General features: G+C 36.1%; 1 protein-coding gene across 2 annotated transcripts in view; it reads right to left on the minus strand.

The window, feature by feature from the left end:
- The window catches only part of Tenm1 (teneurin transmembrane protein 1), an 889,421-nt gene that overhangs the window by 260,586 nt on the left and 602,531 nt on the right, over nucleotides 1–26,304 (minus strand). For both annotated transcript variants that reach the window (XM_029473263.2, XM_029473264.2), the window contains 5 exons: nucleotides 24,717–24,916; nucleotides 23,167–23,377; nucleotides 19,705–19,806; nucleotides 16,148–16,342; nucleotides 12,731–12,931 (listed from right to left, as the gene is read on the minus strand). In XM_029473263.2, coding sequence (XP_029329123.1) covers nucleotides 12,731–12,931; nucleotides 16,148–16,342; nucleotides 19,705–19,806; nucleotides 23,167–23,377; nucleotides 24,717–24,916 — 909 coding nt within the window. The remainder of the gene's footprint in view (nucleotides 1–12,730; nucleotides 12,932–16,147; nucleotides 16,343–19,704; nucleotides 19,807–23,166; nucleotides 23,378–24,716; nucleotides 24,917–26,304) is intronic.

The raw sequence follows: 26,304 nt of genomic DNA on the forward strand, positions 1-26,304 counted from the left end.
AGCACCTGAAAAAATGTTCAACATCCTTAATCATCAGGGAAATGCAAATCAAAACAACCCTGAGATTCCACCTCACACTAGTCAGAATGGCTAAGATCAAAAATTCAGGTGACAGCAAATGCTGGCGAGGATGTGGAGAAAGAGGAATACTCCTCCATTGTTGGTGGGATTGCAAGCTTGTACATCCACTCTGGAAATCAGTCTGGTGGTTCCTTAGAAAATTGGACATAGTACTACCGGAGGATCCAGCAATACCTCTCCTGGGCATATATCCAGAAGATGTCCCAACCAGTAAGAAGGACACATGCTCCACTATGTTCATAGCAGCCTTATTTATAATAGCCAGAAGCTGGAAAGAACCCAGATGGCCCTCAACAGAGGAATGGATACAGAAAATGTGGTCAGCTATTAAAAAAATGAATTTATGAAATTCCTAGCCAAATGGATGGACTTGGAGGGCATCATCCTGAGTGAGGTAACACAATCACAAAGGAACTCGCACAATATGTACTCACTGATAAGTGGATATTAGCCCAGAAACTTAGGATACCCAAGATATAAGATACAGTTTGCTAAACACATGAAACTCAAGAAGAATGAAGACTGAAGTGTGGACACTATGCCCCTCCTTATAATTTGGAACAGAACACCCATGGAAGGAGTTACAAAGACAAAGTTTGGAGCTGTGAAGAAAGGATGGACCATCTAGAGACTGCCATATCCAGAGATTCATCCCATGATCAGCATCCAAACGCTGACACCATTGCGTTCACTAGCAAGATTTTGCTGAAAGGACCCAGATATAGCTGTCTCTTGTGAGAGTATGCCGGGGCCTGGCAAACACAGAAGTAGATGCTCGCAGTCAGCTAGTGAATGGATCACAGGGCTGCCAATGGAGGAGTTGGAGAAAGTACCCAAGGATCTGAACGGATCCGCAACCCTATGGGTGGAACAACATTATGAACTAACCAGTACCCTGGAGCTCATGACTCTAGCTGCATATGTATCAAAAGACGGCCTAGTCAGCCATCACTGGAAAGAGAGGCCCATTGGACATGCAAACTTTATATGCCCCAGTACAGGGGAACGCCAGGGCCAAAAAAATGGGAATGGGTAGGTAGGGAAGTATGGGGGAGGGTATGGGGGACTTTTGGGATAGCATTGGAAATGTAATTGAGTAAAAAATGTAATAAAAAATATTAAAAAAAAGAAAAAAATTTGGAATAACTTCTTTGGCCAAGGAGACTTCGCAGTTGCCTTACAATGATTCTGTTGTGTAAATATTAGTGGCCACTACTATGCAGATCTACAATGAAAAATCCAAAGTAGTATAAAAAGAAATACAAGTTGTAGTCTGAGAAGAAAAAGAACACCAGGAAATTTAACACTGGAGATAAGTCTTGTGCTCAAAAGGATGAGAAACTGAAAGAAAGGTCTGATTTGAAATGGAATAAGGGAATAGTGCCCTCAGGCTGAGACTCCACCAAGACAATCCTACAATAGGCAAAAAGAAGTGTCCTAAAAGAAATGTTCAATGTCCTTAGTCACCAGGAAAATGCAGATCAAAATGACCCAGAGATTCCACCTTACACCAATCAGAATGGCTAAGATCAAAACCTCAGGTGACAACACATGTTGGAGAGGATGTGGAGAAAGAGGAACACTCCTCCGTTGCTGGTGGGATTGCAAACTCGTACAACCACTCTGGAAAACAATCTGGAGTTTCCTCAGAAAATTGAATATAGATTTATCTGAAGACCCAGCCATACCACTCTTGGGCATATACCCCCCAAATGCACACCATACAACAGGGTATAGACCCAAAGGACATTTCAGGCTACCACTGAGACACTTGCTCAATTGTGTTTATTGCTGTTCTAGTCATATTAGCCAGAAATTGGTTGAACTGTTTGGGAAAATGTGGCATTGTTAGAGATGGTGTGTCACTGGGGGTGGTGGTGGTGGTGTTAAACTTTGTGGTTCCAAAAGCCTATAACATTTTTTGTTAGATCTCCCTTCCTTGTGGTTGTTGTCTCAACATGTAAGATATCAACTACCTATCACTTATGTAATATATAAATATAATCTCCCAGTTCTAGTTTTGTTATTTGTATGCATAGGTACTTTCAAACCCTGTTGTCATTGTCTCCAGAAGAATATGCACTTAAATTAGATCTCTGGAGCCATTCTATAGTTATTTGATGTAATCAAAGTATAGTCTGTAATATTCATTTGAGTAACATGAATGTGGTCATATAATGGAGTGAAGAAAATTGTCCCATAAATGTAGGATACTTTAGTTATAGGAATGTTTAGTGGGCATACATAGTATACTAGTTAATTTTTGTCAACGTGACTCAAGCTAAAGTCATACAAAAAGAGGAAATGTGAATTGACAAAAATATTCTTCATCACATTGGCTTATCGGCAGGTCTCTAGGGACATTTTCTTAATTATTGATTGGTATAAGAGGGACTGGCAAACTGTGAGTGGTGCCATTAATGGGTAGGTAGTCCTGGGTTGTACAAAAATTCAAGCTGAGTGAGCCATCACAGCAATCTAGTAAGCAGAACTCTTCCATGACCTCTGCTTTAGTTCCTGTCAATAGATTTCTTACCTTGAGTTCCTGCCCTATCTTCCCTTCATGGTATTATATGATGGAGACTCATAAGCATTTCTTCTCTAAGTAGCTTTGGTGATGGTGTTTGTCACATCAATAAAAAGCAAACTAGGATGCCTGGGATACACATTTTCATCCCTAATCAACTGATTTTCACATGTAGGTATGTATTCTGCTCTACCTCCAAGTTCACTTGGTTGATTTTGTCCAGTTGAATCCTACTTTCTTTCTGTCTCTCTTAGCTATCTTGCAATCAAACTTTTCTATCTCCTCTGTCAGAAGACTACTAGGACTACAGGGTGAACTATGAAGGTGGGTGTCAAGTGACTGCTTCCTTCATAGGATCTTACACACAAAAATAACACACCTTTGTATATCTTTTCCAGGTCTATTTTTATTTCATGTAGTTAAGTGTGAAACTAAACATATGGCAAATAGTAAATGAGTCCAAAATTCAAAATAATTGAATAAATGAGAAGAATGCATCCAGCAGTGAAAATCAAACTATGCTTGTTTGCTTTTGATGTTCCTGTCAGTCTGTCCCAATAAATTTCTTACACTATACTTTAGATAGATCAGTAAGTATCCGTGCACACACTTATGCTTAACTTGATTTCCCTGCTTCACAAATTATATGAGTCCCTGGGTTTCAAAATAAAATTGAAGTTATAATGTCCTAAAATAGTAGACTTATCTCAGATTTACAGAGGCCTCTGGAAATTTGCCTCTCACTTTAGACTTGTCAAATTGTCAAAGTTTCACTGTATTTTTGCATTGCTGCCTGCTAATGATGGCATAACAGGTGTGCTTTTTTATTGTCCCAGAACAAAATAAGAAAAGGTGTGCTTCAAAAAAATCACATATTTTGTGTACAGTTACAAATTTATGTAGAAAATTAGGGTGTACTTACAGGACCCTTTATATAAATGAGAAAATTTAAAAATCGAAGAATGTATTTGGGTTCAGTTTCTATTTTCACTTGAGCAAAAAAGAAAAAAAAAGGCTTGGGGGTGACAAACCATGTCTGAGTAGGATGTGTTGCTAGGAAATCGTTATAATGGTGTGATTTTTTTTCCATTTCATATCTACCTCCCAAAGATATTTCTGCACATGTAGCTTCACACACTTAATTTGGCTGAGGATGCTTTTAAGGATGCTTTTCATTTGCATTTCTAGTGTCACCAAAGAACTTCACTTATTCCAACAATCTATTGTTAAAGTTTTGACCTGACTTTAGATAATGTGACAATATTGCAAGTGCAGGCTTTAAAAATTCTAATTAATCATATCAGAATCATCTCCAAGTCTGTCTTTTATTTTTAGTGAATATAAAAGCAAGTTAAAATAAGTTTCAGCATAGGTGTTACACCTTGAGGTTCAGATTAAAATAAATAAGCTAGCATGAATTAATCAGAAGCCTTTTTTCCTTTTTTTTTTTTTCCGTTAAAACACCATTCCCATCATTTCAGTGACTCTTTGCCCTTAACTGAGCTTTTCTTTAAGTCCATATATCTGTAGAATTCGGATGCTTTAATACTGTTGCTCAATAGTGAAGTTCAATTTTCCTTTTGTAAGAAATTATCACCATTCCTAAGAAATCAAGAGTGTCTAACTGCAGAGTGAAAAGTATTTGCATTTCTACATTTCTCTTCTGCTTACTTTACTGATTTCTTTTTATTGAAGATGCTATATCCTAGTTACCTTATATGTGAATAGATTTTTCTCTTTAGCAGCATGATGAATGGTTAAAAGTCATCCTCATAGAATGTGTATTACATTTTTAATAAAGCTTCTTTGTCAAATAGTATCTATGACCCTGCTATAACTATAATATTAGAAGAAAATTCTGGGTATGCATGACTCACTTTAAAAGGTCTAATCAATTCTTAGAAATTGCAGGAAGTGATGTGTTATATGTCTAGAGATAGTCAGATGAAATCATTCTATCATTGGCATTTTCAATAAAAGAAGAAACTGACAATGTTTTGAAGCATATGTTGCTTGCATAATCAAGGAAAGTTTCCTTAGCAACAATTATTATATGAATCCCTTATGACTTTCTTTGCTAATTATCTTTTTATTAGTAGATGCACATCACGATCCATTAGAGAACACTTAAAAATATAGTGAAACATTGTTATAGTGGAAATAATATATGTACATATATACACTTCTTGCCATGAGTGTGCATTGTCTTCTGCAGATTTAAATGCTTAAAAGCATGTTCTATATGTCAAAATATGAATCTGTTCTTATAATAAGAACTATTTTCACTTAATATAGTCTCACCACAAACATTTTGAGAGGTAAGATAGTTAATGGACTATATCCACAAACCATTAATAATCTATGTCAATAGTCTAATATTCAGGATCAAGAATCATAGATTTCAGTATTATAGAGGACCTCAGGGTCTTTTGGCAAATATGCCATTTCACACATGATGCATTTGAAGCACAACTAAATTAAGTGTATTACTCAAAGTCACTATTCTGTGAATATATTCATACATGAAGACACCTACATCCACAACTACATCAACCCTGCTATCTTTCTAATGGAAATAGGAGCAAATGTCAAAGAATGGCTTAAAAACAAATATTTTCAAAACAAAGTCTTTGACATCTTTGTATCTAATACCCTCTTTGTATGAGCCACACATGATGATAATCCTTCAAATGTTTCTGATGTATAACAAATAGCATGTTCAGAATTACCTTAGTTGTTATTACTCTGTATATTTCTAGTTGGTTAATCTACTTCTTAGATTGTATCAGAGCAAGGGCAAGTGTTGCCCTCTTCATATAAATGCTTACTTCCATGAATTGTATTATCTATTATTTGTGAGTAATGACAGAGTGGCTCAGATCAATTTCATTAAGAAAAAAGAGATACAGAACTCTATATTCTATTTTTATACTCCTCTAAGAGACTGTGTCCAGGAGAAGACAGATCTTACCAAAGAAATATACTAGGCACATTTTACAATGCTGATCTCAGAGGCCAGGGCCAATACCCTTACAACAGGCTAAATGTATTACTGAGATTTTACAGCAAGGAGTTATGTTTTAAGAGAGCACAATTTGACCTGTGGTATATCCAAATCTAACCCATGATATAACAAGCTTCTATTATATTCCTCTTGAGGTATTTTAAAGACTAATGAGTTAACCTTTGTGAAGTGTCATGAGACTATCAGGCTAAAGAAGTCTATGTCAAGTATCAATTTAAGGCTGCAAACAATACTGTAGGTTGGAAACAGACTAAAAATAACCAGCAGATGATTTTCTGCAGTCCCCTTGATATCAAAGCAGCATAGTTAACATGCCAACAGCTAAGCAGCTTCATATACTTGGAGGAAGAAGATGATCAATGGCAAAGAGCATATCCACCTTTGAAATGACACGATCCATTATCAGAATCAGATGCTAAATTGCTTCCTGTACGGAGAACACTCAATTAAGAGCTGCACAGTGAGATCATCTCCATGGTTAAATATGCTCTTTGGGAACAACCTTTATAGAGCTTAAAAATCACAGAAGGACTATTCTTACCATGACACTAGAGATTTGGAAAGCATTTCTGTTCCCTATTTTTCAATTTGGTAGATTTATTAGGTGTGCTTGTGTGAATAAGAAATTTTTCTAGTGAGGTTTGGTTATTGGGCCTGAACTAAGTGAATGTGGCTTTGGTTCAGGTTTTCTGGACAAAAATATCCCATTCATAAGCTTGGTGTTTAATGTTTTCATCTGCTTTTCAATAAGAGAATTTATTCATTTGAGCATTCTCTCTTTGTCTATAACTCCTGTCTTATTTTGGTAGGAGTATGGTGGTATGAGGCTGAAAAGAAAAACACTGCATTTAGCAAGATATTAGCAGTTCGGATGTCTACATATAGGATTGAAACTCACCAGGATTATGACCTTGGGTCACATACTTAATGTCTTTGTTTATTCATACTGAAAAAATTCCTATGTATTTCTTATTATTTATTATCTGTCTCACCATTCCAGACTGCAGTGTAGGAATCTTTATTGGCTTGATGACATATGCCAAGACCATAGCAAACAACACAGAATAGGTAGGTATAAAAATTCTTTGATAGGTGAAAACTAATCTCACTGAGTATTGCTACCATTTACATAGCATGTTAATAATATTCAAATCACTATTAGTAAAATCCCAGTCTTCATTTAAACTCATATAGTTTCTAAAGTCCTATATTTTTTTTTGAGTCAGGGTCTCACAGTATAGTACTAGCTGGTTTTGAACTCACTACACAGACCAAACTTCTCTTGGCTTTATGCCAATCTTCTATACTCTCAGCAGGTTATAGCATGGGACACCCCATGTGGTTACCAAGTCCTTTTTCATAACTTGTATCACATATGTCTATTCTATTTCATATGTCTTTAAATTCCTTCAGATCACATGGATATCATTTTAAACTAGTTTTTCAAACATTTTCCAGAAAGATTTCTCTAAAATGCATATGTAGTCACAATACTACCTTCCTTAAATTCCTTTGTGATGGTTAATCTTTGTCATCAACCTGCCTGGATTTAGATTTACCAGGGAAACACTTCTGGCTATATCTACAATGGTTTTTCTAGAGAAAGATTTAACTGAAGAGGGAAGATTGACCCCGAATGTGGAGGATGGCACCATATTACTACTGGCTGGGATCCTAAACTAAATAAAAAGAAGGTGAGCTAAATTCCAGCATTCCTCCTACTCCTGACCTCTGACCAGTCTCATATTTTTGCTGCCAAGACTTCTTTACAATGATGGACTGCAACCTTAAAAATGTCAGCCATCTTTCCTTAAGTCCCCTTTATTACAGGCCTCTTCTCTCATGTAATTTTCTCCCTAGCCTATAAGACTGGTACATGGCATTGCATATTTAGGAATGCAGGTATAGTAGTTAGGATAAAAATTGTGCCCCCATAGTTTTGGGCACGTGAACAAACTGGTCCACAGTAGATGGCTGTTTGGGGAAGTTTTGGAGTTATATCTTGGCTGAAGGCAGCATGCCACTGGAAGCAGGTTTTGAGAGTAAAATCTTGCCTACTTACTTCTATTTTATATACTCTGTCTTCTGCTGTGATTCGAGATTTGAGGTCCCAGCTTTGTGTTCCTGCTAGCACAATACAGCCTGTTGTTGTGAACCTCTGCTATCATCCAAAAGCTTATTCCCCTGAAACCATAAGAAAAAATAAACTGTCCCTTTCTTAAATTGCCTCATGGTGCTTATCAAAGCAACAGAAAAGTAGCTAACACAGCAGGTAACACACCCAGGGAAGGAGTTACAGAGACAAAGTTCGTAGCTGTGATGAAAGAATGGACCATTTAGAGACTGCTGTATCCAGGGATCCGTCCCATAATCAGCTTCTAAACGCTGACACCATTGCATACACTAGCAAGATTTTGCTGAAAGGACCCAAATATAGCTGTCTCTTGTGAGACGATGCCGGGGCCTAGCAAACACAGGAGTGGATGTTCACAGTCAGCTATTGGATGTATCACAGGGCTCCCAATGGAGAAGCTAGAGAAAGTACCCAAGGAGCTAAAGGGATCTGCAACCCTATTGTTGGAACAACATGATGTACTAACCAGAACCCCGGAGCTCTTGTCTCTAGCTGCATATGTATCGAAAGATGGCCTAGTCGGCCATCATTGGAAAGAGAGGCCCATTGGACTTGCAAACTTTATATGCCCCAATATAGGGGAATGCCAGGGCCAAAAGAATGGGAATGGGTGGGTAGGGAAGTGGTGGGCGCTATGGGGGACTTTTGGGATAGCATTGGAAATGTAATTGAGGAAAATATGTAATAAAAATATTAAAAATCAAAAAAAAAAAAAAAAGATTTGGGACACCAAAATTTCTTCTGGGGTCTGGAGAGGAGACTCAGAAGTTAGGAGCTACTACTACTTTTACAAAGGAATCTTTGCACTGTAATTGGTGGCTGCATTCTTTGGGCAATAGCTAATAAAAAAGTCCTCAAAAAATAAAAAAAAAAAAAAAAGAAAGAAAGAGAAACTGTATACGGACTCACTTGAAATAGCAACATTACAATTGGAGTGATTCATTAAGAGGAAGTTTATCTCATTTTAAGGCACCAAGCAGAACATGTATGGGATAGTTGCGATCAGAGGGAAAAGTATTTGAAACAGAATCACTCTTTATTCTCAATACATGTAAGCTAGTTGTATATAAACAAACAAGTGCTTTTTGTCCTTTCTTGTTGAATTCTTAGCACTTCTGGACATTGAATCCGGAGCCTTTATTACTGAGCCACATCCTTAATTCTAGGAGTCAAGTGTTGACTTAACGTAAAGGACCCTAATATGGTGGAGACATATTGATGTTCCATGGAGTTTTTACTTGATCACTATTTTCTATATTCTTTCTAGACAATCTTCTGCTCTCTTTTGGTCTGGTGAAAAATGTATAGAGTATTCAGCCCCAGTTTAAGATGCATTTATATTCATTTTATTTTTGTTTAATAGTTTTGTACATATATAAAATGAATGTTAGTTAATTTCAAAACAGATTCCCCTTTCTCATCAGATTCCCTCTTTTTCTAGAACCCTTCTTTTAAACAAATGCAGGTCATACTTTCTTTTATGAAAGTATACTTTCACTGAGTTTAATTAGAGTTTCTTGTCAAATTGTGGGTCTGAGAGTTATTAACTTGAGCAAGAACATCTTGTCAGTGGCTATACCACTGACAAAAATGACTCTCAATAATATATGGGCCTTCCCCATCCATGTTGAATGTTGGCAGAGATGTATAACAAAAGGATTCTTTTGTAATTCCGTCCTTGAATATCAACGCCTTGCTTGGCATGTCTATTTATGCCTTATGCAAACAACTCCAGCACATATAATCAAGCACTATGTCTGGTCCCTCTGCAAGATACCCGCATTTTTGCCCATGTGCTTTCCCCCACCCTCTATCAGTTGGTGGTATTTCTTCCTTTTACACACTGACCTGAACTGGTTAGACCAGTTCTCCATCTCCATACTCAACTGCCACTTCCTTTCCTGTGCCATCCTTTATGAATTGATATTTTCAGTGTTTGGCAGAGTGGTAAAATTCAAATGTACTTTGCAGTTTTGTTCAAACTACTCAGTGCACTCCTATTGCATTATGAGGAAATGCAAATTCTTGAGCATGGTGTGTCAATAAAATTCTTTATGTTCTGGCCCAGTACTCTTGTCATTGGTGACAGTTTTACCTCCTTTGTACTCCTGAGCTACAACTACCCAATGACTTTCAAGCCACCATCTTTTTTTTTTTTTTTTTTTTCAGAAATTCAAGTGTGAGGCTTTCCTCAATGTCTTCTCTCATCTCAGAGAAATAACATTGCTTTCTATCATACTTTGTATCTCATGGACCTGGACATGGTCCTGTGCTAACACCTTTTTTGTATATAATAAAGTAGGTAAATGACTCTTAGATGGGGGTTATTAATACATGGAATGTGCAAGGTCAAAGTTCTGGCTCAACATGAGTGTACTGGCTGGTTTTGTGTGTTAATGTGACACAAGCTGCAGTTATCACAGAGAAAGGAGTCTCCCTTGAGGAAATGCCTCCTTTAGATCCATCTGCAAGGCATTTTCTCAATTAATGATTAAGGGTGGGAGGGCTCATTGTGGGTGGTACCATCCCTGGGCTGGTAGTCCTGGGTTCTATAAGAAAGCAAGCTGAGCAAGCCAGGGGAAGCAAGCCAGTAAAGGACATCCCTCCATGGCCTCTGCATCAGCTTCTGCTTCCTGCCCTGTGTGATTTCCAGTCCTGACTTTCTTTGGTGATCAACAGCAATGTGGAAGTATAAGCTGAATCAATCCTTTCCTCCCCATCTTGCTTCTTGGTCATGATGTTTTGTGCAGGAATACAAACCCTGACTAAGACTTCAATACATATGTAACTCATTGGAAACAAAATCCCACAGTGCACTGAAGTTTTCTCCTTACCATATACCATTTTACACCCTCTGCAAAATTCATAGGCAGAAGCTTTCCAAGAATATTCATTGGTTAACTCTACTCATTTAATAAGAATATAATCTGAAGACACAAAAATATATTGGTGCTTTGGATAAGTTATAGCCTGTCTCTGTGCCTCGGTTTCCTCATCTTTAAAGTATTCATAATAATTGTACTTACAGTGAATTGACATATGTGCAACACTTAGGATAGGCGACAATAACAAGTCATCATTAAGCATGTCAGCAATAAGCGTACTAGCATCTAATAATACTATAGCTGGCATATGAGATTATGAAAAGTTTTAGGTAATATGTTGAAAATAAGTTAATAATCAGGCTTGATTCATATGATACTTTTCCATAGGTCTAGTCACTTGGATTTCATCATTCTTTTCTAACTTGATAAATATGTCTTTCCAACTAGACTACAATATTCACTTCTGCAAAAATTACACCCCTTTTGGGCACCTCTATATTACTGGCTCTGAGTACCATGATCAGCACATAGATGTTAATGTATACTGTACATCTATCAATTAATGGATTTTAAGTATTACATTTAGTGACAATTAAATAACCTTTATAATTTTAATCTTTATTTCCTGTCTTTAGAGACAGGGTCTCATTTTAGAGCCAGATTAGCCTAGAAGTCAGGGTATAGCACAGGCTAGCCTAGAAATTGAGTTCCATAATTCTCAGACTTCTAAATGCTGATGTTATAGGACTATATCACCATACATATATCTCATGTTCTGACAATTTGAAATTCATTCATATTTCTGACATTATTTCAACGTGAGGTGCATATGCTTAAAATTGTGGTTAAGAGTTGTATTAGAATTATGTATCTTAACAGATGGATCTTCCTGTTTTCTTAGGGCAGAATCAGATTCTTCAGTTCATATGTAACTCACTGGTAACAAAATCCCATAATGCACTGAAGTTTTCTGCTTACCACATGCCATTTTACACCCTCCACAAAATTCATAAACAGAAGCTTTCCAAGAAAATTCATTGGTTAACTCTACTCATTTAATAAGAATACTATCTGAAAAATATAAAGAATAACCTATTCTTTTTTGTGCTTGCAATATAGAAGGATAAAACAAGTCATGTGTACAAATACCTAAATGCATTTGGAATGAATTTAATACGCTTCATAATGTTCTAGTCAGATAAAGTTTTACAAAAATGCCTAAAATTGTAGTTGGTCTTGGTGTGTATGTTAGATTGTTCTAGGTTGAAAGCTAACTAATATTTTTATGATAAACAAAACACATGGAAACGTGTAGATGTTGAATGTACTTAGGATAAGCAGATCTTAAAGATTATGGAAGTAGGGGGAGGGATTCACTCACTAAGCAGAAGCATATGGCAGACAGGTTTAACTGTTTTTGGTGATCCTTTGATAAGGATCTTATATACAGACAGGAGAGAAGTGTGGAAGATGTTAGGTTAAAGAATGAAGAAAAGAAACAATGTTTCAGAAATAATAATAATTGGAGGCAATATAGCAATATATTAAATGTGGTAGAATACTGTGGTTGTTATGTTTTTAAAATGAGTTGCTCAATGAATACGTTGACTATTCCAGTTTGTGGTGATGGTGATTTGAAAGAATCTGACAAGAGCAGACTGTAGGAAATTTGAAGACTATTGAAGGAACTACAGTAGAAGAAAGAAAGAGATCAAAAGGTAAACCACATACACCTGTCACAGAGAAACTTAATGCAGAAATTGAAGAAGAAGAAGGAGGAGGAGGAGGAGGAGGAGGAGGAGGAGGAGGAGGAGGAGAAGGAGAAGGAGGAGGAGGAGGAGGAGGAGGAGGAGGAGGAGGAGGAGGAGGAGAAGGAGAAGGAGAAGGAGAAGGAGAAGAAGAAGAAGAAGAAGAAGAAGAAGAAGAAGAAGAAGAAGAAGAAGAAGAAGAAGAAGAAGAAGAAGAAGAAGAAGAAGAAGACTGACTAGGAAATACCTGGAACTTATTGTGATTAATGAGATTATATACTCCAGATCTTACAATCTAGTACCTTAATGAAATGATCAGGTTGACTTGAGGAGAAAGAGAGAGAGAGAGAGAGAGAGAGAGAGAGAGAGAGAGATTGAACCCCACTCTACCTGTAGAGCAGTCGGATCCTGTCCACTTGGGATCACAGCTGCAAACTCCAGTGTCCAGAAGAAAAGTTCCATGTCCGGAGCACTGCTCTTGACATATAGGAAGTGGAGTTTCACAGTTGACTCCACCCCAGCCAGTAGAACAATGACATTCTCCTTTGACACAGATGCCATGGCTGGAACACATTGGATCTAAGCAGTCCTCTGAATATCAAAAACAAAAGGGTTGGGGGAGGTTGAGAGAGAAGAGGTATGGGATTATAGAACTGAGATACATTGATTTCCTAGTATCGTCTCATTAATGTTGCTTTAATTAGGCAATAAAATGACTCATGCAAACATTGTGTTTAAACCAGAAGATTATTAACACTTAAAAATATGGTAGGATATGATAAAGGTTACAACCTAAATTTGGAAGAAGAAAATCACACATATGCTGCATGCAATTCTGAACAGTCAGTGATATTCCCCACACAAATGAGTAGGTGGACCTGTATGGACCCTCAGTAGGAATTTCTCAGCTTTTCAAAAATATCTGAGAGTTTTTTGATAAGTCATTCTTTATCCTTACTGAAATTAGAATCAAAGTTTTTATATAGTTTTTAATTGGATAACTTACTTGGTGAGGTGATTTCTGTTGTATGAAATAATACAATTTACACAAAGTTTTACAACCTCATATTTATTCTTCAGAAGCACCAACAATGCAACTTTTTTGTATTTCAAACTTTCATGATGCTTACTTCTTCTATCAGAACACTGTGATATATTTTTGTCAATTAGAATAAGCTATTTCTACTTGTCTCTGATTCTGCGAGTCTAGAAATTTTTGCCTGTAGAAAATTGTTTTGTGCTTTCCACTGACTATTCTATGTGAAATGGGAAGGTTGACTTCCACATTCTTTATCTTCATCTGGATTATGCTTTGAAGTACATTGAAGCAAGAGGAATACCTTGATGCAACCTGCATGAATTGGCAAGTCTCACTTACTCTTTGGGTGTGGCTTGTTACCACAAAACGTCTATTGTAATTGTAGTAATTGCTATCATAATTAGCCCAAGATCTCCAGGTCATTAGAACAATAGTTTAATAACTGAGTTTATCATTAAATAAAATCTCCAAATGCATATATTATTTCATTCATGATTTGGAGTAAGAGGTAAAGTTCATGATATAGACTGTTTCTAGAAGGACTTTATTTGGTTCTGCCAATGTATAACAAGAATAATAAACAAAATGCCATCTAATTTATTTTCTTAAGAGGTGTGTTACATTCAATTCATCTAAGTCATGTTTGGTAGAAAGAAGACCACACCTTTTCCAGTTGAAAGTTAGAACTTGCAGATCTTGACCAACGTTGGGGAGAGAGCAACTCCAGTTCCTCTCTTGCCACTGCTATGTAAGTCCTACTTAGTACTTGACTTCTACATGCTTCTTTTCACATAGGCTGGGCTCAATTAAGTTCTGTGGCGTACAACTTCATGCTAAATTCTAGAAAGCTGTAAAAGTCATAAAACCTTGTTCCCAGTGTTCCTGTGAAGGCTCTCTCTGCCTTGTAGGCCTTGGCCCCATGGTGGTGTATGTAATAGCTATGTTTCTTATTCTCCCACTTCAAGCTAAGCCCTCTTAACGTTCTCATAATGCTCTTTTCCACCCAAGGCCCAAGCATGGCTCCCCATGATCCCCATGGAGGTGTTTTCCTAATAAAGATCATTCTGGAGGGTAATTATTATTAGCTTCTTTCTTCATGGATTAGGAATTCTTGTTATAAATATGTTTACATCATGAAAGTCACACTGAAATTGGAGGAATAAAATCAACAGGCTAGAGAAGGCAGGTGTGAAGAAAATGGGGTATTTTTAAGGATATTGCTGATGGGGAGCAAACTGTGAAATCATGTATTATGTTTAAAAGGATCTTGGCTCTAGCTGATGTAGACACAGACATTCTAGTATTCAAGAGAAGTTAGAAGTAGGAATTTTCAATGTGACCCTTCTCTATTTTGAAAAACTGGCAACTAAGTCAGTCAATAAAAACAACGACAACATAATGTCTGTAAATAAACTGTCCATAGCTTGTTTCAGCTTATAGGTTCTTCATATGCTATATAAGAGTTAGAATATTCTCATATTAAATTTGTAAAGACTAAGCCATTTTATATGGTGAGCATTCTTCCTTGTTATTTTGGCTGATTTACATATTTTCTTAGAGACCAAGTAAAAGGCTAATTTATGGTAAGCCCCTGTTTCATCTGCTTATGATATTTAAATCAGAAGAGTCTAATGAATGATTTTCATTCATTTTCAAATTACATGATTTTCATGGCAAACTGTAGATGTGATAGATATCACTCACTGTTAACTGTGTCTGGGTCTATAGAGCATCTGCATTTGTGCTTACATATAATGATAATTTGATCATTATATGATTATATAAAAATATTTTTAAGATATCACAGGAACTCCAGTGCCTATACAGACCCAGTGGAATTCACTGGAACAAACTCTCTTTACACCCATATTCTACTGCCACTAATAGGAGGTGGAAAGCTAAAATCCTGCTTGTTCATGGAGTGGAATGAGATTAAACCCTTTAGAATGCTGTGTAATAGTCTTAATGAGCGATCTTTAAAAAGCAATTACAGTGCATTTTCAGCAGCCCCTTTCCTGAACAACAGTTGTGATGAGACTATCTCCCATGGTAATGGTTTCATATTATTTCTGAAATCAGTCTTATTTGAAGAATGTGGCATGAAAATGGTCTGATTACTAGTAAACTTATTTTCCAATATGTCTGTTTAAATGATAAAACTATAGCCATTTCAAAAATATTTTTTCTAAAAGCTCCTTTGGGGTGAATTTAATACAAAGGCTCTGCTTTGAAACTCATTAGTAGCAGGTCTGATTTATTTTTAGGGAAGGAGGTCAAGTTTCATCATGAGGCATGTAAGAATAAATAAATAACATGAAGCAAAAGTAATAGTGGTAATTACAAATCACTCCCCAGGAAAACATTTGCAAAATGTCTCCAAATATGTCTATATCATTATTTTTATTGCATTCTTAAATATAATGTTTCATTGTGCAGCATAAAGGACTCTGTAATAATCAAAACATATGGTTAACACCTAAAATAAGCTGAAAATTATCAAGTTATAAAACAATATTAGAAATTAAAAGATATCACTTTTGCATTTACTGCTTTTCAGGTGTCATAGAAACAGTGTCATGTATTCCATAAGGCTATTAGAAGAGACATGAGCTTCCCTGACCTCAAACCTTTGCTCTTTGTACCAAGGGTATGTTGGACATTCATTATTTGCAAAGATTGCTTGTTTTTCTACTAGTATTATAGAATGAAATTATGGAAAATCAAGTGAGAGAAAAGCCTGAAGCAACATATTAAAATGGGATTCTGACCTTCTTCACAAATTTCTCCTTTGTATCCTGGAACACAGATGCAAACTCCCATGATGCAGGTACCATGGCCAAAGCAGGTTGGGTCAATGCACTGCTCTTCTGGAACATCACACTCAGGCCCTTTCCAGCCATTCCTGCAGACACAGTGGCCTTTTTCGTATTCTCCATTTCCACCACACAGCACGGGGCAAGAATCTAAAGGTTAGCAAATAAGTTGTAGTGTTTTATAATCTTTTTGAACATCTTCAAGAATCACTCTATATTGGTTCTAGTATGTCATTCCTCATAAAATTAATTGTTTTAATTCTTTATTTGTCTTATTTATTATTAAGTAGGCCTATGATCATGATTACTGACAGAATTTTCCTCTTATAGAACTTGGGTAAAGATAAATTATGACTATTTCCTATATGGAGAATACGTACTTGCTTTTAATCCTATTACAATGTCTAATTATTATCACTGCTACTATTATCACTGTTGCTATTTTTTGCTATGGGTTTTATCTCTTCAGTGGCTTTTATTTCCTCAAATACACACACACACACACACTGAGGAAGGTATACATTAACATCTAATAAATAGGGCATTATTCATATGAGAAGGGGTTTTGTAAAGGCTATACAAACAGATTTTCAGTGGATATTACTTTCTATATACTTTTATTAGAATATGTATTCTGTTTTGTTATTATGTGTGTTCATTTTAAATCTATGAGGCTTTGAGGGCAGTACCCACATCTGTTTTTTTGATATATATATTTTTTAATATACAAAACCCTTATCCTTCATTTCACATGCTATGGTATAAGAACTCTACCAACTGCTTTAAAATTCTCGGTGGAATGGAATTTAATGTAAATGAACAGTTATTTTTCTCCTAAGAAATCAAACATAAACCTAGCAGACCAGAAACTTTTAAGACTATATTGAAAATGAACAGGAAGCATCTGGAAAATAATAACTCCACTCCTAGAGGAAAGCATGGTCCAATTTATCTAAAGCATTTCATGAATTAATTAAACTATGTGCAAGAGCATGAAACAATAAAGATTACCAAGTTTAACTCTTGAATTTCAATTTCTTACCTTCTAAACTCCATTTCCATTTAGTGATTCATCGCTACTTCCAGCTATGATGTTATAAAAGTAAATTTTATTCACCAGATGGAACTGTCATCTTGGAGGCTTCTGGCTGGATAATCTCAGTCTTTACTAGTTCTTCCTGAACTCTGTCTGTCTGCTTCAACTCAGCTGTTCTGGCTCAAAACTTCTCACCAATCTGATAGAATCAAACTGACTTCTCACTGAATTGCTGCCTCTGAATTCCAGGAACTGGACTGCACTGACTACACTGACTGTGCTGACTTCATGAACTGAACTAAACAGAATGAAAGTGCAGGAACCTAACTGAACTCAACTGCATTCAAGTGAACTGTACCAAACTGCACTGAACTGAACTCAGCTGAACTGCACACACTGAGCTGCCCTCCTTTGCTGGCTGACTCTGCCCTGCTCTTAAGTAGCCATTTTTTCCTGTCTTTGTGAGAGTTGGGCATGTCTTATCTCTGACTCATCCTGTCAAATCTTTCTCAGATTCATCACTTTGTCTGTCCCTCAATTAGAAGTCACTTTCAAACATGGCAGCTTCCTTCTAAAAACTAACTTTATCTTCATTGTTTGGGATAAAAGGTATGTACTAAGAGCATGTCTGTATTCAAGCCAAATCACACAGACCTAAAAGGTGTTTGGATGTGATCCCTTGCCAGAGCAGCCATGTTGCTGGATTAAAATTTCTTTACATAATAATATTTCCAAATTCTAACTGTCTTCTTTTAAACTCAGACTGCTATGGATTACTTTATACAAGAAATATAAGTAGTATATTGTAGTTGTCTGAGATGATGTAGGTTCATATCTCAGCTGGCATAGATATTTTCCTAACCATTCCTTTTGAGATTCTTTCTTTGTTCATAAAGTAGGGGTAATAGCAGATCTAATTCATAGGAACACTGTAGGAAGGAGGAATTAAAAGAGGAAATAAGCAGTGTTTAGAATAGAGCTGGTATATGAAGTGCTCAGATTTGGGTAACAATTGTTGGTGAGCACTGCTGGCATTGCTGATATGACTATTGTTTCTATCACTACTATTGCTCATAATATTGAGTTTTCCAACGACATTTCTCTAGTATCTCAGCCTGTGGATCATGACTCCTTTGGGAAGTTTCACAGGGATTGTCTAAGTCCATTGGAAAATACCGTTATTTACGTTATGATTCACAGAAGTAGCAAAGTTATACTTATGAAGTAGCAATGAAATAATTTTATGGTTGGGGTTCACCACAACAATAGAAACTGTGTGAGGCCGTGACAGGCAGCCTATTTTGGTTGAATGAAGCTTGCTATGGCGACCCAGTAGAAAACTCTACAAGGGAGGAAACACGGAGCCACATTCCCAGAGACAGATGCCTGACACCACAGAACTCCCAACTCCATAATTCTGTGACTATAGGTCACGCAGACAATGTCTCAAGCTTCTGACATTCTGGCTAGACTCCATCCTGTCAGTTACCTTATTATAGCTAGGTATGTTCTTCTCTACAGTTACCTGGCAACAGCAAGGTAGCCCAGCTCACTATCAAAGGAGCTGCTTGGACCCTCCTTGCTCTCTTTAAGCTCTCACCTTTCTTACTCTCTGTACTGGCTATTTTTGTGTCAGTAAAGAACGTCCCTTCATGGCCTCTGTGTCAGCTCCTGCTTCCTGACCTGCTTGAATTCCAGTCCTGACTTCCTTTGGTGATGAACAGCAGTATGGAAGTGTAAGCCGAATAAACCCTTTCCTCCCCAAATTGCTTCTTGGTCATGATGTTTGTGCAGGAATAGAAACCCTGACTAAGACACTCTCCTCTCTAGCTGTCCTTCTTTCTCTCTTCCCCCTCTCTCCACGTGGCCATGGCTGGCCTCTCTCTCTTTCTACCTTCTCTCTTTCTCCCTGCCTTTCTACAAAGCTCTAAAACCATAGACTGTCTCTGCTTATCAGGGCCCACCATACTTGAATGATGAGATAGACTTTCCCCTAATGAGCCACATCTAACTTCCTGCTGGAAGGCCTTCCTGTGCTCCAGCCATGGACCAACTGGACCAAGGACTTTCACTCGCCTGGGAACCACCCAGTGCATCTGCTCTCCCTGCCTTTTCCTCCCTTCTGCCCTGGGGATGAGTGAGCCTCCCCTGGAGCTCTTTAGCAGTATCCAGGGAGGGATACCCAAGACTGAGAACCTGTTGCTAGGATTGCCTCTTGTCCACCACTGCTAAGCTGGGGTCCAGTGTCTTCCCACAGCCAGACACACACCGGGGCCACGTGGAAAGCGTGTGGCAGTCCTTCCTCATCCACCTGCCCAGAGCACTGCAACTCTGGCAGGACAAAGTTTTTCTCCCACTACCTTTATTCCCCGACACCTGGTGTCTACTGCTCAACAAAACTGTATTAAAGGGTAGCAGCATTAGGAAAGTTAAGAACCACTTCTCTAAAACAATCAGAATCATAGAACAACATTACCTCTAGCACAGTCAGGTCCAAGGAAGCCTGGGAAACAATGACAGTGTCCAGAGATACACTCTCCATTTCCATTACAATTGGTTGAGCAGTCATCCATTATTTCTGTTAACAGAAAATAAGAGAAAAAAAAATGAACCTAGGTCCAGGCAAGAACCATGTTTTTTAAAAGTTTCAGAAATTCCTTGTCTGTAATAATCTTGTCTTCTGCTGCCCACAAAGCTCTTATTGCTCAAAATTAGATCGCAAAGACTTCTGCATGATATCATATACAGTAGATTATTCAACACAGTTCTCAATTTTGTGAATGAATTGACTTTTAAAGAGGAGAACAAAAACCAACTCTTCTCTAAAGTGGATAAAGGGTCCACATAAATTATATTCTTAAAGGCATTTGTAATCAAGCTAAAATGGTATGAGAATTATAAGACATTTCTTAAAAGCAAAGCAGATTTTAAAATGTAACCAAGAAGACAAAGATTATGTCTATTTTTCACATTTATGTTATAGCAACTAGTTTCTTCTCTAGAACATGAACTATTTAATATACTATCTTGACAGGTTAAATATGAGAATTAGTAGTTTATTTTCATTAATAAGTGACAATGGATTGCTTTTAAAGTAAGTGTTCATATTATATTCACCACCACTAAAAGCATTTGAACCTAAGTATTTTGTTGAGAAATGCCTTTTTGACTGTAAATGCCAGTTCCCTGCCACTGATTTCTTTGAAATCCATTCTTACAAAATAGTTTTCACAGGAATACAGAATGGCTTTGAAGGTACTCATAAAGTTGTGCAGAAAATAACTTAGAAAATCTTATATAACTCCTCTGAAAAACAACTGATTTACAAATATCAGTCTTGGAAGATAACATTAATTTTTATAGTTTATAATTATATTTGAGTATAATGATGCCTAGCTTATAGGTCTATAAAGGATCAGGTGCTCAATATGCCACTCTTGGTGTGATATGTCTCTTTGTGTTTGTTGTATTGGATTTTTGTTTGTTTTTTTAAGAAAGAAATTAAAGTTATATGTATAGTGAAGGTGAGAGAATCTGAAAGGACTTGGAGGGGGGAAGACTACGATCAAAATATATTTAAAATTAAATATTTATTTCACTGTCAATAAGACAAGGCATAAAAATATAAAAAAACTAGTGGGTATACTTTAGAGTAAATGAACTATGTTCTTTTGATTATTTGGAGAAATTTACTTGAACTTAAATTTTGTTTTATTTTATCCATTTTATTTTGTGTATGAGTGTTTTACCTGAACGCATGTATTCATATCATGTCTGTGTTTAGTGTCTTCAGAAGACAAAATAGGGCACATCCTGGAACTGGACTTATGGGCGTTTGGGAACCATTTGGGGGCTACTGGGAATTGAACCCAATTCCCCTTCAAGAGCAATAAGTATTCTTAACCTTGAACCATCTCTCTAGCTTCCTTGAGCTTTCTTTAATGAAATGAGGGTGGAAGATGATGTCTTTTGTTTCTAATATTAAACAAGTAGAAAAGTAAAGTTCTTAGCATTCCTTCAAGGCTCCACCCAACAGTTACATAGCAATAGCCAGGTCGGCCTGGCTTTAAACTCTATTTTATACTAGATCCATTGTATGACTGGCACCTCAGAAGAGGGATGCTTCAGCATGGGCCAGCTGAGGCAACCCCTTCCACTGCACCATACCTTACTATATAAAACACATCCTTGGCTTTATAAAACATATCAAAGGATACTGGATTGCATGTGCAAAATGCAAATATTTTCCTAATATGAAACTGATGTTTTCATATCTGGATGAAGATATGAAAGGTTAAATTCCTTTGGGGATGAAATAAGGTAAAGATAAAAAGCCTCCAAGCATGGTTCTTGGTCCTACTACTTTTAAACAGGTAAATAGCTTGTTTAGTATTTACAATTTAAGATGACAGGTTAAATCACAAGGAAGAGAGAAAATATTCACAAATATGTTATATCTTCTAATTTCTCTAAATTACTCTGTTATAATTTAATATTAATCATATCAAAATTGTGTTTTGATTTTTTCACAGCATTGACCTTTAAGGATACACTCTTAGTGACAAAATAATGATGTGACTAAAAATGTGTAATTTTTAAATTTTAATAAGAATGTTATGTATTTTGGAGATATAAGATCAATGGAGTTTGTCTCAGTATGATTTTTATTGTTTTTCTAATTACTTTAGAGGAAATAAATAACAGTCTTATGGCTAGAATACTGTTTTTTACTTTCTCAAGGTCTTCAGCATCAAGTAAAAATAGAACATAACTGTTATCAAGAGCAGATGGTCTATTTATTAACAGTCAACACATCTTCCTAAACATATGGCTGAACAGGTTAACTAAAGGATAAAGTAGAGAGTTGTATAGAGAACTGACAGCTGTAAAAGATTTTCTCTTCTTTTAAAAGACATGCAGTTTTTTTTAAATTCAAACACTACAAAGCTGTGCCTACAAGTTGTTTACCCCAAGGACTCCCAAATTGCTAAAGAGCTTAGCTTTATTCACACAAAGGGTCAGGGGAGTGTGTTTACTGAGAAAACATGACAAAAGACTGAGACATTCCAGACTAAGGAGGGTGATGGTGAATGCTAGGCATTGTATTTCGAAAGAACTCCATTTAAAAGGCCATGGGCACAGTGAAGGAGCTATTTGATTATCAGACCTAAAGAAACCCAAGAAGGAGGCTTGAGATGACTTATGTTATTGTTTTCACTCTTCTTCTCTAAGTATTCTTAATTTGTATTTTGAAGCCTTAGAGGTTTGAGAATCAATTGTTCTAAAGAATTGTATTGATGCCAGTCTTTCTATTTTAAGAGGTAATTATTTGCTCTTATTTTATAATCAAACTGATTAACAAGGTCTTTATTTCCTATCTCGATTCTCTCACTAGGGATAGAATCTTAGGAATCATACATATTAGGTAATTGTTCTGTCACCAGGCTATACCTTCTGATATATTTTATATTTTAAGATAGGTACTCACTGGTTTGCCAAGATTGGCTTTGAATTTCCTTTTATGCTCATGTTGGTCTTGATCTCACAAATCTACATTTTATGTCACTGGTATTATAGGAGCAAGCTTTTGGGCTCGGCTTAACAGAGATACTTTTGCTTATAAGATTTCTCTCTGAAGTTGCTCATCTATCTAGCTTCTTAAACAATATTAACCAGGGAATATTTTTTTCTGTTAAGAACTTATAAAGGGATTCATGACAAGAGTCTGAGAATATTAGCAAATACTGGAGAGCTTTAAAAAATTCTTAACCAATGTTTTAACAACAATGAGAACAAAAATAAAATGTTACTCATAGTGACATTTATTGAATAATGACGTTAAGGTAGAAGGAACAGTATGTGAGTAACCAAGTACTTTCACTACTAGTGACTTTCTAGAGCTATACTGTAAATTCAAATAACAGCCATGGAAGCTTACCAATTGCTGTAGTTAGCACAAATACTTGCTCCATCTTTTTTCCATCATTGTAAAATGCCAGATACCAAGGTCCTTGGTCCATGTACTCTATGAAACCCGTCTCCTGAAGTGATGTTAAGATGAGATTCCTTGGGGAGTGCTGGATGTCATCTGAGCTCTTAGAGTCCTGTTTTACCAGTTGTTTGCCATCCATTAATTTTACGAAATCAAACTGGAACAAATACAAACACAAATATGAACTTGAACCACTTTGTACTTCTGGACATATAACCATTTTTAATTATCACTGACATATTCCGTATGTATTTCTTTGCTCATAGAGTTAGCAAAATGTAAAAGAAAGTTACCAATTCTTAAGTATATTTGAAGTCAAATGAATTTGTTAGTTTTGAAAATTGTTTCACTACACTTAAAATTTTGTGAACTCAGTTTGGGATTGTTCAAAATAAAAACTCTTTAAGAGCAAAATCTCAAGAAATAGAAACAAATTTGAGGATTATGTATAAGATCCTGACATTTTATGAAAGTATCTGTCTTAGAGAAGATACTTGGGAGCATATTCTGCTCAGAAATGTGACCTTTTAGCAAATTTAAAAGCTTTTTACACTTCAAAAATCCCCAAATAAATGAAACTTACAAATGAGAATATTTATCACAACTCATTATCTTTGTGAGTATGTATTTATATATTCAAAGGCTAGCCTCCCCCTTCTAATCATTTGGTAAACATATTGTTTTACATGTTCCTATGTTTTCTGATTCACATTTGAATGACATTTTGATTATCCTTGACTTCTGCCAAAAGATAAAAGTTTTGACTCTAGCCATCCTTGTTGGGGGAAGGACCGACTGAGTGTTTAATTCTTTCAAATTTAATCTTGGATAGAGCAGTGCTACTAATGGATTAATGTGGAAAAAATAAGGTTAAGAAAAGCACGAGAAATATGGCATCTGTTTATAAATAGGCTATAGAAACTGCAGAAATTTTATATATTTGAAATCCCGTGAATTATTGCTTATAGAAAAAATTCTGTATGTAAGATAAAACCTGCTTTCTCTCTCGCTCTCTCTCTCCCTCTCTCTTTCTCACTCCTCTCTCTCTCTCTCTCTCTCTCTCTCTCTCTCTCTATATATATATATATATATATATATATATATATATATATATATATTGCCAATATGTTCTTGTTGATTTCCATACTGTTACTGGGATAATAGTAAAAGGATATGCAAAACAGGGCGACTCTAGTGCTAAAATGAGAGAGCAGAGAAACTCATCACGATCCTTTTGTAGGAAGCAGAGATGGAGTTTAAAGACTGTCTCCTTAGACTATCTGTTCTGAATGTGTTTTCCTAAAGGCTATTCTTTATTTCTAGTTGCTGTGTTTTCATTATAGTGTGATTAGTTTAGATATTTTTGTTACAAAGATTTTTTTTTTTGCCTTCATCTTTGAATCCTACAGTATTCACAAATCACAACATCTGACTGCGAAGTGCTTGATATACTACCCTCTAAAAGGATTTAAGAAAATACCTATTATATCAAATACCTGAGTGTGTGTAGGTGGAATGTTTCTTCTGCCATAAATTCCCAGAAGAGAGTCCTTGGCTAAAGAAATATTGAATTTCAGATATATAGGATGGTGGATAGTAATCTGGAAACGCCAGAATAAGCCAGGTGGAATGGTCTGCATGACCTGGGCTCCAATGTCAACTTCCCCAGTGTCAATTGCTCGTCCCTTCTGGAACACTGTTTTAAAAAGAGAGAATTATACATACAATTAATCTTAGTTTTAAAAGCAATGCTCTTTAGCTTTTCAAGAACAAATATATTGAAACAATTTACACAGCTTTTTTCCCTCCCTATATCTTTCAATGTATCACTCATATTAAATATCTTCTAAGAGGCCTTTTCTGATCAACCATTATGCCAAGTTCTCTCTTAAACTCCTACTGCATTTATTTTGTTTAGCATGACTACTTTGAAGTATTTACTGAACACTCATTCTCTTGATAGATGGAGGAATTAGAGAGATGAGTAAGATGTAGTTGTTGGTCTCAGTGAGTTTTGAAAAATCTCTGAATAAATGCGACAAATATGAAAATAACCACATTGCCTTTATTTTCTTGTAGTAATTACTATCCATCACATTACATATTTTATTTATGCGTTACATATTGCCTATTTTTCCAGGATATAAAGTAAGCATTTTGAGGACAAGGAGTAGAGCTGTTCATTTCTTTAACTTCAGTATCTAGTAAATGTATGTGAATGTTTGTAAAGATTTTACAAACACATACACACAAATGATCAATATATAATTACTTAATAAATGTGTGGATGAATGAGTCATAAAGTGGTAATTATGGGACATGGCACTGAACACAAGACTTACGAGCAGCTTGCACTAACACATAGTGCTAAAACTTTTTGATCTTAAGGCTGTGGGATATGCATATATAAGGAAGAGTTCTAAATAGAGTTGGAAATAATGACTCATTGTTCATACTGCTTTTAGAACTAGTCAAGAGGATTTGATTAGTAAAGTTAACATAGAACAGTAAGAATATTTGAAAAAAACCACAAGAATAATATTAACTATTTATCTAAAGGAAACCTGTCATATAAATAATTCTTTATGTAATTTTATTGCACCGTTAAATATAACCAGTTGTGAAATTCTGTGTTCACCACTGCCTACCCTGCAAAAATGAGTCTCAGATGAAGCCTGGAAGTTACATTTGCACTAATCTATAAGTGTTAGGATACATATTTAGATGGAATTTTGTGATACTATATCCACTTAGTAAAATAATCCAAGTAGGTTCACCGATGTGCCTATGAGCTCATCAGCTCTTAGCTCTTGACCAGATTTATAGTGCCAGGCATCTTTTTCCTGTTTGGGAGTTGGCCTTAAGTAAAATCAGAAAGTAGTTGATTACCCTCCTCCCCATAATTGCAGTCTTGCCACTATTGTTTCCATTGGCATATATTGCTAGGCTTGTCACTATTCTGGATCACAGATTGATGACTGAGTAAGACAGATGATTTTTCTCTCCTGATAGATGTATATCATCTTTTGATACATTGGAAACAATGAGGAAACTTCCAGGTTAGTTACCTGTTTGATTTCTCCA

This window comes from Mus caroli, unplaced genomic scaffold, assembly GCF_978045245.1.
Source record: "Mus caroli unplaced genomic scaffold, Mus_caroli_1 scaffold_5, whole genome shotgun sequence".
Lineage (NCBI taxonomy): Eukaryota > Metazoa > Chordata > Mammalia > Rodentia > Muridae > Mus > Mus caroli.